The 12,732-nt window shown below is 52.7% G+C and overlaps 1 protein-coding gene across 1 annotated transcript; it reads right to left on the reverse strand.

Annotated features, from left to right (window-relative positions):
• Nucleotides 1-8,834: 8,834 nt before the first annotated feature.
• Nucleotides 8,835-12,296, reverse strand: LOC103348239 (cystatin-9-like). Its single transcript, XM_008256318.5, has 3 exons — nt 11,941-12,296; nt 10,034-10,147; nt 8,835-9,164 (listed from the first exon to the last, which is right to left on the reverse strand). Exons 1-3 carry the CDS (start codon nt 12,175-12,177, stop codon nt 9,075-9,077), a joined length of 441 nt encoding a protein of 146 aa, XP_008254540.1. The 5' UTR covers nt 12,178-12,296; the 3' UTR covers nt 8,835-9,074.
• Between the last annotated feature and the right edge of the window lie 436 nt (nt 12,297-12,732).

Raw genomic sequence — 12,732 nt, forward strand, 5'->3', positions numbered from 1 at the left:
GGTAACATTCCTAGTGTGCAGCAGTAACTTGGCCCCCGTTGTTGCATCAGCAGAACAAGCTGGGGCATAGTTTTGGGAGCCTCAGCACTGCCATGGGGGAGCAACAGCTGGACACATGTGGAGATAAGGATAGGTGACAAGTGACTTCTGAGGCCTGTCTGGAAGGCAACCAACACAACTTGCTCTTTCCCAAACTGCTGTCCCAGAGAGCTTTAATTATCACATCCTCAAGCCACCTGGACCTCATAATGCTTTTCTTTGAATCCACCCACTTGCCTTTACCATTTGGAAGAAAAAAACAAAAAACAAAAAACAAAAAAACCAAAACCTCCAGGGACCAGCACTGTGGTGCAGGGATAAAGCCCTGGCCTGCTGTGCTTGCATCCCATATGGGTGCTGATTCCAGTCCTGGCTGCTCCACTTCAATCCAGCTCTCTGCTGTGATCTGGGAACAGAGTAGAAGATGGCCCAAGTGCTTGGGCCCCTGCACCCATGTGGGAGAACTGGAAGAAGCTTCTGGCTTCGGATTGCCCCAGCTCTGGCCCTTTTGGCTATTTAGGGAGTGAACCAGCAGATGGAAGACCTATCTCTCTGCTTCTGCCTCTCTGTAAATCTTTTTTTTTTTTATTTGACAGGTAGAGTTATAGACAGAAAGAGAGACAGAGAGAAAGGTCTTCCTTCTGTTGGTTCACTCCACCAAATGGCCGCTATGGCTGATGCTGTGGCGATTTGAAGCCAGGAGCCAGGTGCTTCCTCCTGGTCTCCCATGCGGGTGCAGGGACCCAAGCACTTGGGCCATCCTCCACTGCCCTCCTGAGCCACAGCAGAGAGCTGGACTGGAAGACGAGCAACTGTGACTAGAACATGGCACCCATATGGGATGCCGGAAGTGCAGGCGGAGGATTAATCAAGCAAGCAATGGTGGCGGCCCAAATCTGCCTTTTAAACAAATCTTTTTTTATTTTTTTATTTTTTGACAGGCAGAGTGGACAGTGAGAGAGAGAGACAGAGAGAAAGGTCTTCCTTTGCCGTTGGTTCACCCTCCAATGGCCGCCGCGGCTGGCGCACCACGCTGATCCGATGGCAGGAGCCAGGTGCTTATGCTGGTCTCCCATGGGGTGCAGGACCCAAGCACTTGGGCCATCCTCCACTGCACTCCCAGGCCACAGCAGAGAGCTGGCCTGGAAGAGGGGCAACTGGGACAGAATCCGGCACCCCGACCGGGACTAGAACCTGGTGTGCCGGCGCCACAAGGCGGAGGATTAGCCTACTGAGCCGCGGCACCGGTCTAAACAAATCTTTAATATATATATATATATATATATATATATATATAAAAAACTCCATAAAGCTACTGAAAATTTTAGAAGTAGTGTTTTGGCACAAAGGGACAGTAATTAAAAAGAAAGCCAATGGAAACAAAACTTATCCAATCCAGCAGAATTTAAGTGTTACCCAAAACAGGCAGAAAGTGTGCTCAGAGGCCTGAGTCATGACCTTGACCCAGGACCGGCTCTGTGAGGCAAAGACGCCCGGTATCCCTCCAGCCCCTGCCAGCGTGGGCTCACAGCTCCAGTGCACACAGACCTGGCCCCAGTTTCCCCACGTGTAAATAAGCTGTGGCACTTTCCCTGCGCCTCCCCCAGCACCAGGGCCCACCATGACCTCCGGAACCGCGGCCTCAGAGCAGACCCAAACCTGCGGTGGCCTTGGCGCGGATGTGGCCATAGCCATGGCCCAATTCTCGGGCGGAACTCTCTGTGGACTGCGGGTGCAGAGCCATCCTGGGACCTGGACAGGGGCAGGCGGCCAGGATACTTCCCTGTAAGCTTCAGACCCCTACGACCCCTTGGTGCGCCCTCCCCAATGACCCAACCCCATCTTCCGCTGCTTTCCCAGGTGCATGAGCATGGAGTTGGATCAGCAGTGGAGCAGCCGGGACTCAAGGAACTGGTGCCCATATGGGAGCGCAGTCTACAGTCAGCGGCTTCACCCACTAGGACACAGCGCCGGCCCCTCTCAGTGCATTTTTATCACTTAAGATGAAAAAAAAAAGTGTAAAGAGTGACTGTTTTCCAGGCACTGGTGCCGTGGCTCACTTGGTTAATCCAACACCTGGTGTGCCCGCATCTCATACGGGTGCTGGGTTCTAGTCCCGGTTGCTCGTCTTCCAGTCCAGCACTCTGCTGTGGCCCGGGAGTGCAGTGGAGGATGGCCCAAGTGCTTGGGTCCCTGCACCCGCATGGGAGACCAGGAAGAAGCACCTGGCTCCTGGCTTCAGGTAGGCGTAATTCTGGCCATAGTGGCCATTTGGGGGGTGAACCAATGGAAGGCTTTTCTCTCTGTATCTCTCACTGTCTATAACTTTATCTGTCAAATAAAAAAAGTTACTGTTTTCCATAGAGCACAGATCAACACCCATTTTACTAATGAGGTTTAAGTTCTCTGAGTAGGTAAATAGCACTTCCTAAAGTGTGCCCCATAAATACAAGCAATAACTTAATTAGGTACCAAAAAGTGTTTAAACCCATGCAGAGTTTTTTTCTTAGTGCACATTTTCTGTTAAATTTTGGAAGACACTCTCATATGCCTGAATTTCAAAAAGTTTGCCACCAAAATAAACTTACCCTTTAATTCCAGTTTCCATGAACTTTTTCGAGAACCTTCGGTCTCCTCCACGGATTGCACAGTAGAGCCAGCAGGGAGAAAGGGACCCTGCCATCTCTTATTTGAATCGCTCCACCCCAGTGGTCCTGTGAGCAGTTGCCCACCCACCTGTTTCCCTAAGGTGTGGTTATTAAAGGAAGGTTGGTCACACAGGCCGCATGGTCCTAAACCCACTGTAGACATCCACCCCCTCCCCAAAGAGGTCAGGGTCACGGCCTGCTCAAGATAAGGCCAGAGCAGGGACAGGGGCAAGGCATGGCTCTCCTGACGAAGGTCAGGGGCTGAATCCATGGTTTTACTTTCTTTGAGGCTGTGGGGCACCTTTTCCCTGGGATGTCAGTGGGAGAGGGGAGAAGGAATGGAGAGTGGTGTGTGTCAGAGAGGAAGCAGCCACTTAGTCTTTGATGGAAATCAGAAAGCTCTGTCCTCTCAAAGAGAGCAGGAAACAAACTTTGCCCTCCTAACACAGGCCAGGCCGGCCCTGAACAACACAGCCCTCCTGTCCATTCCCAGAAGTCTTTCAGCCATTGCCAAGGACAGGTGCAGAGGAGCCAGGAAATCTGAGGGGTGGGTGAGGAAGTTTCTGGAATTTCAGAGAAAGTTCTAATGGACCCGAGTTGTTTTCAGCAACCTGTGCTCTCTTCCGTGTGGGGAGCCCTCCACCCCTTGGCCCGAGCAGATGTGAGGTGAGAGCAGTGCTCTTCCCAGCCCCGTGTGCCCTTACCACCATTTCCTGGGTGCTCAGGAGAATGCACGTGACCTCCTGTGGGGGCCGCTGTGTCTGTGCTCCCTCCAGCGCCAGTGATGGGTCAGGGCAGCAGAGCTGAGCGCGCCCTTCTGTGCACTAAGTGTGAAAATGTTTCAGACAGGATCCATCTCTGTCCATCAGTCCTGCTCAGTTATGCTACTGTAACTCACTCCTGAGTAGCAGGGGAGGTTTCTGCTAAGATTTCCTTATGTATTTGAAAGGCCAAATGACAGAGATGGGCTGGGGGGAAAGGGAGAGGGGGACAGGGGGAGAGGGGGAAAGAGGATGAGGGGGAGAGGGGGAGAGAGAAAGAGAGAGAGAGCGTGTTCATCTGCTGGTTCAGTCCAAATGTCTACTATGGCTGGATATGGGACAAGCCAAAGCCAGGCGCCTAGAACTTCATCCATGTCTCCCACATGGGGGCCAGGGGCCCAGGTACTTGAGACATCTTCCAATATGGGACCTTGGTATAGCAAGCAGAGGCTTAGCTTGGTGTGCCTTAAAACCAGCCTCCCAAACCAAGGTTTCTTCTTGCTCCATATCTGGTATCAGTGAAGTAAAGGATTTTGCAACCCCTCAGAAAGAGGTACACATACAGGGCCAGAATGGTGGCACAGAGGGTTAAACAGCTGCTTACAATGCTGGAATCCATATGGGCGCTGGTTCGATCCCAGCTGCTTTACTTCCAATCCAGCTCCCTGTTAATGTCCTTGGGAAAGCAGGGTAAGATGGCCCAAGCACTTGGGCCCCTGCACCTCCATGGGAGACCTGGATGAGCTCCTGGCTTCTGGCTATGGCATAGCCCAGCCCCAGCATCCTAGCATCACAGCCATTTTGGGAGTGAACCAGTGGATGGAAGACCTCTTTCTCTGTATCTCTGCCTTTCTAATAAATAGAATAAATCTTTTTTTTTTTTAAAGTTACCACCACAATCCTCACGATGACAGTTGGCATCAGTGGGTATGGTGATGTGTAATCTCTTAGTGTTTTCAACATATTCTTTTGAACTTTGAGTTCTCCTTACCCTACTAAAGCCTGTTGGGCACGATATTCTATCAGAATGCAAATGCAGAACGATTGACAGCCAGGTTACTCATCCTTAGAGAAACTGTCTACAAAATGTGGTTTTACAGGGGCCACAAATCACATAACACCACGCTGACATGGCCTGCAAAGTCCTGGGACCCAGGTACAGCCTCCTGGCTTGGTCAAGCCTGTATTTAGATGAAGCCAAACAGACAGGCTGTGAGATATGGGGTTGGAGAAGGGGGCGGCGAGAGTGAGAGGTTGAATGGGAATGACTCTGTGTCCTGGAGATCTCGAAGCCCAGGTCCTAATGCTGGTTTGGGAAATTTCACCCTCAGAACTTGGCAGAATTTCACTATCAGTATCTTTTCCAGCCCACAAGTTAATAAAGTGTCTCAATTTTCCCTCTCATTCTTTCTGTGCTGTTTTCCTGTTCTCAAGTTGGTTGAAGAGAGATCATTCTGGAGACTATGAGCAGCTTTCTATTGTGCTGTGGGCTCTGTGAGCTGGCATAGAGTGTGGCTCTGGGGGTGACCCGCGGCTGTCATTCCACACTCATCGCTGGACACCCTGGCCCGTGGCAGTTCCAGCCTTTCCCTGGACACTTTCTGCTGCCTCTGACCTGTGCCCGTGTGGGGCTGTGTGCTCACAGCACAGTCACACACTGTAACTGTGGCCTCACTTCTCCACTCGAGAACAAGGCTGTGTATGTTCATGGGCATACAAGGGCACTGCAGACAGTCTGTGGAGGAATGGACTAAGGGGCAAGTTTAGTTTGGTTCATTTTTTATTGGAAGCTGTGCATAATTTTTTATAACATGCACTTCATGAGCTTTTTGAGGACTCCTTGTATTAATGGAGTTCAGCACTTTCGTATCAAAATAAACTTAATTTTTATTCTATTTTCCATAAACATTTTGAAGGGACCTCATGTATTTTCCCCCATTTTATTTGAAAGGCAGGTAGAAAAAGAGAGCAAGAGAGACAGAGAAAGACTTTCCACTGCTGGCTCACTCCTCAGATGCCTGTGACAGCGAGGGCAGGGCAGGGAAAACCAGCAGCACAGAACCCAATCCGGACGTCCCCCGAGGGTGGCAGGGCCATGATCACCTGAGCCTCACCTGCTGCCTCCCAGGGACACAGAGCAGGATGTGGAATCAGAAGCTGAGCTGGGATGTGAACCCAGACACCCAGACATTGGATGAGGGCGTCCCAGGTGGCGTCCTACCCCCACAGCAAATACCTGTGCCCTCCAGTTCTTCTTATCAGTAGACAGAGTGGAATCCGCCCAGACACACTTGGGTTCCTGATCAGTGAGCCACTGATGGAGAACAAAGTATGGCTGTGCCAGAAGTCCTGGCAGAGTCTAGAATTCCCAAGTACGGGTGTTCTTTGATAGCCGTGGACAAGTAATTCTCAGACGGTAGCTAAAGCGTGGGAAAGCTTCCAACTGCAGCTCTGTTCTGAGACTTGGCTAAATCTTGCACTTCCAGAACGGATCACTCTGAAGCCCTGGCGTGAGGAGAAACACCCTGACTTCCGGTGGCTGAGGTGAGAGGTACTGTGACGTGATAAGGATAGTTTCTGCAGTGTTAAGTACGGATCACCTGGGGCAGATATTTTGAATAAAATGACACGAAAGAGTGCATTGAAAAGAATTGTCAGCAGTCTCTGAAGGATAAAAATACTTAAACATTTAAAAAAAATCCTATTTAGAACTATTGATTTGCTGCTGACGGTTCTTTGTTTTAATGCCCATCTTCCACTTGTTGTCCAGAGGCTTTAGAGCAGATGACATTATCTAGTTTCAAAGGGAAAAAAAAAAAAAAGAACTGATAGTAAACATGCTCAGAAATGAGTAGAGGTGTGGTAGAGCCTCCCCAAGGCCAGAAGAAGGGAGGCCTGTGTCCTGGGAGAGACATGCCTGTTCCCTGCTTGCCTGTGAACGCTCCAACTGTGGTCCCTCTCTGCTTATATGGAACCTTTTCAGGCTCTGCTTACAGGTTCAGAACCAGGGGGTTAACTCTTCCCATGCAGCTTACAGGCAGGATGTGTGAAAAAAAAAAACCCACATCTTCAGTAACTACCTTCCCATGTGTTATATGGTGTCAGTCCTGTGGCTGCCTTGGCACATTAGAATATCCAATCAGATGTGTGCAGGTCACCATTTAAGGGAGACAGAGAAGCTAACCATATATAAGGGATATTCCTTCTTAATTAGAGGCTCAGGATTTAGGATATGAAATTCTACTTGGGCCTTAAGCAGGCATAATAACAGACTACTTCCTGTTGATGGCCCTTGCTGTCTTGTCTCAGTACTGGAGTCCTGCTACAGATCACTGAAAATTGGAGTCCACAGGATGTGAGTAGGGCTGTTACAGGTAGCGGTACAGAAGCTGTTCAATCCCTGCCCTGCCTGTGAGGCCACACACAAGGCAGGAATCCAAGGTTTCTGTGCAGACATTGGTGGGAGTCAAATTGTTAAAGCCATTGAATTAGAAAGAAAACATTGGGGGAAGAAGGAAGGGAACCTGTGTTGCTTTAGCATTCCTTTACAGAGCTGTAGCCATTGTGGTTTCATGGACTCAGATATCATGGCATAGCATTCTAGAAATGTTGATGAAATCTGATGGATTGAGAGGCACGGATGCTTGGCGGGCAGGGGATGAAGGCTTTGGTGAGATGAGCAGAAAATGGCATTACCCTTCCTTTCCAGGGGACAGCAAAGGCCGCTCAGGAACGAGCAGAATGTGGCAGTGTGCATCTGCAGTGAGGAACTGGTAGGGTCATAGCCGTAGGGAGCATTTCTCTTCTGCTGTTCTATTTCTGTAGCTAGGAGTCGGCTTTGTACAGTCTGGGCAGCCTGGACAGGGCACAGAGCAGCTGCGCAGTTCAAGACAGGACCGGCCCCATGCCATGGCCTTCCCCTGGTTGGGACAGATGTGGTGGAAGAGGATCTGTAACTGCAGTCAGCAAGACAGAGTGCATGTGGGATCCACATGGCAGAACCTTTCGGGAGGCAGGAGGTAACCAGCAGAGCAAGCTCTCTCTCTCTCTCTGACCTTTAAAAAACAACAACATAGGAATGTAGTTTTCTTGGCCTTGGCCAGACCAACTGGGTTCATCAAGTCCTAGGGTGAGTGGACAGAGAACTTGGCTTTGAACAAAGCCTTCAGGGCATTCTGGATGCTAGCCCTCTGCAGGTCGGGTGTAGCTGGGGATTCCTGCAGAAGACACACTCATGGAGAGGAGGTCAAGTCTTCTTTGCAAAGTGCAAGTTGTTGAATCTTTAGTTGGAATCTCCAGAGCTCTTTTTCTAGAGCCCAGAGCATGGGCCAAGGGCGTTAATGCTGCCAAGGAAGCTGGGAGAACTGAGGCGAAAATTGTCCTCTGGTTGGTGGCCCTGACGTTGGGAGCGTGGGAATGGGACATATACCTGCCTCCCTGCTGGGGGTGGTGGTGGACCTCAGACGTGGCTTCTCCCACACCCACAGGTGAACCTGCTGTGCTGATGCAGCTCCTGGGCCTGAGCCCAGCTGGAGAAATGCAGGTGCTGCAGGGGACAGCGGGCAGCACGGTGGCATTGGGGGCACCAGGTACTGGAGCACACACGAGAGCTCTTAGTGTCAGTGATTGAGACCTGCAGCCTGAGGGCCGAAGCTGCCCGCCCACTGCCTCTGTGTGTGTGTTTGTGTGCAGTGTCCCTGGAACACAGCCGCTCGCACTGGTCCATGCATCCTCTATGGCCCCTGTGAACAGCAACAGCAACAGTAACACGGGCAGTGGAGAGAGGAAGCACCCGCCCCCAGGGGCCAGAACCCTGGCAGTCTGGCTGCTCAGAAAACGTCCTGGCTTCTTCCACACTGGTTCCTAGACTCAGCCAAGGTCTTAGTAGTGTCAGCTACGCCAGTGTCACTCAGCATCCGTTGTCCATGCCTCCCCCAGGGAGGTGTGGCAAGGCAGACTCTGTTCCAGAGCAGGAGGGGCACTCGTCAGAGGGGCTCCCAGGAGATGCCACTGCTCCAGATGCCAGGATAACTCCATGTGGGAACCCGGGAGTCCTTGCTTCCCCAAACTGTGTGCTGATCGGCAGGGAAAGGAGGGTGAGCCTCCCCTCCAACGTGGAAGGCACAGGTGCAGTGAGGGGCCTGAGACTGTGTGTGAACTCCATGGTACCTGGGGGTGCCCCGGGAGGTCACAGTCACTGCACCTCTGGCTGCCTGGGTCATCTCCATGAGCCCTGAGTTAGAAGCTCAGAAGGGCATGTGCTAAACTCTGGAGCCCCTGGGGCAGCCCGGCATGGGGGAAGATCTCCAACCCTGATGTCCCCAGGACTGCCCTGCTGAGACCCACACCATCGCGGCCCAGCCCAGTACAGAGAAGCACAGCACTCAGCCAGCGGGACACGCTGAGTTTAATGACTGATTCTACACCGTGAAGCTGGGCAGCAGTGGACGGTCCAGGGACAGGGGCCAGGTGCCACTCAGGAATCCTGGAACAGCTATGAGAGAGAGAGAGAGAGAGCAAAGAAGCTCGGAGCTGCTGAGCCCAGAAGAGCAGCCTCAGGCTCGCCGGGGGAACTGTTATCCCCGTGGAGAGGTGAGGCCTGGCCAGGCGTGCAGCTGGGTCGCAGTTAGAGAAATTCCTCTTCGCAGATCTTCTTCTCGAGTTGGAACTCAAGTGACCAGGGTGGAGTGTTCACGGTGAAGAAGCACTTGAAAGTCTGAGAGAAACACAAGAAGCAACAGTGAGGAGACTGGGGGCTCTTGCAGCTCTCAGCAGGAACAAGTGGCTGTCTCCATCATAGCTTCTCATGGGGTATGTGTGGGGCTTGAAGATGGGACCACCCAGCCTGAGCGCTGGCTGTGTCTATCTTGGGATCCAGCCTTAACCCAGAACCCTTCTGTGGGTCCCTTCTTTACCCAGTGGCCTTTGGAGGAGTTCCCAGACTGTCTGCGGGATTCAAGCCCCCATGAGCAGTGAGAATTTTTCATCCTAGGGTGGCTGCATTGAAGCCTTGGTTAATTGTGACTTCCATCTCTGAACTGAAGGTTTTCCAGCCCTACGTGCTGTTGGCCAGTGATGGGCATTCCTTGTCCTTAACCCCAGGACAGCACCAGTGACTGAGGGCATGGAGATCCTCCCCAGCTTCCATCTGCTCCCACTCTGGTTCAGTGTAGAGGATGCTGGGAACCTCACATCCAGGCAGAGGTGGTGTTGGACTGCACCAGGCTCCTTCTGAGGAGGGCAGGGGAGGGATGTGGAAGAAGAGCAAAGAGCAGATGTCCTCTTCTTAGATCACAATGCCAGGAGCATGGGTGATGGGACAAGTCAGAGGCCACGTGGCTCAGGAAGCAGGTGCAGTGGTGTGAGTGGGCAGAGCTGGGAAACTCAGATCGGCCAGGTGCCTACAAATGGCCTCCTGGGCTGCCTGCCTGGTGAGGACATGGGCAATGTGTGTGTGTGTGGTGCGTGCTGTTGGCTCAAATTTCTGGGTCTTGCAGAAGGGCTATGCCTGGTGCTCCCGCACCTTGCTCCACCCAGGCCAAGCTCACAGCTGGGAAAGTGCAGGAAGCCAGAATGCTACCTTACCCGGCTCAGCTCGGGGCTTTCTTGAAAGGGGCAGTTTTCAATGTCCTTTTCAGTTTTCTTGCAGAGGGTTCGGTGCAGTCTCAGTTCCATGGAGAAGACAGTTGGGAAGATCTTCTGCAGAAGACAAAACATGTAAAACACACACCTCCCTCTCACTCCCTTCAGTAGGCTGTGTTCAGGGTGGGCAGAGGCCCACACGCTCTGCTCCATCGGGGGAGCTTGCCTGTGGGCCTCGTGTCAGCTCCTGGGGTGAAATTCACAGACTGCTTCTCTGATAGGGACAGGGAAGAGGAAAGGGCAGGCGTACCTGGAGGAGGAGGCCAGGCACAGGCGAGCAGAGCCAGTGTTCCGTGCTTCCTGTCTCAGATCCACGTCCTGCCCAGGGACGTGTGGCTTCACTCGCAGTGGGTGTCTCAACCCACCTGGAAGTCCCAGAGAACAAGGAGCAGGTGCCCAGGGGCTGCTGGCTCACCCACAATTTGATTCCTATCTATAGGGAGCTATCCATCTTTCCCCCTTCCACAGCAAGAAAAAAAGCCATATATTGATGTTCCCACACACAGGTCGTTAGGGAACCAGTGGTTGGTTTAAGAAACAACTTCTGCCTTGATTCTAAAGGCACTCTCACAGTGTTTTGGTCATTCCTCTCATTCCATCCTGTTTCATTCGCCCCATATCCTCCACCACTCCCCTTCCATTGGCTCCAACCCAGCAAAAGTCTACATGGGAGGCTCCATGTGGAGAGAGCCTGAGGCAGCTTAACACGGAGGACGGCACACAGGCTCTGTGTGCACTGAGGCTCTGGGCAGGGTTGGGTCCCTGGGCTGATCAAGGCAGAGCCCTGTCCCATGTCCTTCATAGCAGAGGTCCCCACCAGGCAGGTGCACCCCTCACTCCTGCCCCAGCCCAGGGGGACGTCGTAGTCCGGCTTGAATGTTGACAGAGGACATTCAGGAGCCCGAGGGGACTGAGCGAGAGCATGAGTCAGGGGTGGGTCACTGAGCAGAGACAGCAGGAGCAGGTAGAAGTCAGAGGAGAGGTTCTGAGCACCCAGCAGCTCTGGGGACTGAGGGCGGGAACACCTTGCTCCTGGAGACCTCAGCTTGCGCGCACTCTCTCTCTTTCCTTTTCCCTCCCTCCCCCCCTCACCTCGCCTCCCTCTCTCTCTCCCTCGTTACCTTCTCTCTGTCTCTCTCCTACTTAATGCTTGTGCCTCCCCAATTTTTCTACTTTTTTCTTCTCATATTTTGTCTTTGACAGCTTTCCCAGTCTCACTATGGTCATTTTCTCTTTCCTTGCTTTGTAGCTTCATCACTTCAGTCATCCTTATTTTAAATCCATCATTCAATTAGTCATAGGAATCCAGATCACTGAAAAGTCTATCTTGCACAACAATCAGTGTTGACCTTATTGAAGGGAATTTATAAGTTGTCATTTTCTACAAACCGAATCCATCCAAAGTAGCTTGTATTTTCACCAAGTATTGCCTGCACATGCTGAGTCGGGATCCCTTGATCAGAATCCCCTGCCTGGGGCCAGAGCTGTGGCATAGTGGGTAAAGCCGCTGTCTGCAGTGCCGGCATCCCATATGGGCGCCGATTCGAGTCCCTGCTACTCCACTTCTGATCCAGCTCTCTGCTATGGCCTGGGAAAGCAGTATAAGATGGCCCAAGTCCTTGGGCCCCTGCACCTGCATGGGAAGCTCCTGGCTTCGGGTCGGCACAACTCTGACCATTGCGGCCAATGGATAGAAGATCCCTTTCTCTCTTTGCCTCTCCTTCTTTCTCTGTGTAATTCTGACTTTCAAATTAATAAATAAGTCTTAAAAAAAAAGAACCCCTGCCCGTGCCGTTCCTCCCTGAGTAGCAGGGGTATTAGGGAGAGCAGGAGACAAGGAGCTCACCCACCTCCTCTTTCCAGAATTGCAAGGTGCGTTCCAGCCCGTATGCATACTCGTCCTGCATCTGCTGGTTGAAAACTTCCAAGGCAAACCCCACCGCTGCACTGAACAGGGGATACTTGGACTGTATACTCAGAATTTCCCTTTCCTCTTCAGAGCACCATGTGTGAATGCTCAGGAACTGGAAGCTGAGAAGGGGCAGCAGGGCCCAGGGCAGAGCCCAACTCCCAGGCCGCCAGGACATTGCTGCAGGAGCCGGCACCTCTGCCTCCGTTCCCCCAGCTCTGGAACACCCAGGAGCCTTCCGGGCTGGCCCTGGCCTTGAGTCCAAGTGCTGGCCACAGACACCTCCCTCCAGGCCTCCTCTGCCAGGACACCCTGTCCCTGCACTCGTGTGGCCTCGCCTCCCCCAGTCCGAGTGGGAACTCTGTCATCTCTGCCCACGAGGGAGGAAGGACGGGAAGGCGCAGCCATGGGAGCGAGGGGCCCAGCTGGGGACATGGCCCGGCCCCAGCTGCTCTCTCAGAGCTCTGTGGGTTAGAGGAGACCTGAGTGAGGAGGCCCCAGGGCAGATCCTGATCTAGAGGTGTGGGAGGCAGGTGACCTCTGTGCACACCCCAGTTTGTGCAAAGACACAAAGGATGAGTAGGAGGAGAGAGCCTGGGTGCCCCAGAGGCACCGTTACCCAAGGAAACATGTTTGTGTCGACAGAGCAGCAGGTGGGCAGGGAGCCCTGCACCCCAACTCTCCTGAGTTCTGGAGCTGATGGGGGGAAGGGAGCTGCTTTGGGAGGGTGGCG

Source organism: Oryctolagus cuniculus, chromosome 11, assembly GCF_051225735.1.
Source record: "Oryctolagus cuniculus isolate XC-2025 breed Fujian yellow rabbit chromosome 11, ASM5122573v1, whole genome shotgun sequence".
Taxonomy (NCBI): domain Eukaryota; kingdom Metazoa; phylum Chordata; class Mammalia; order Lagomorpha; family Leporidae; genus Oryctolagus; species Oryctolagus cuniculus.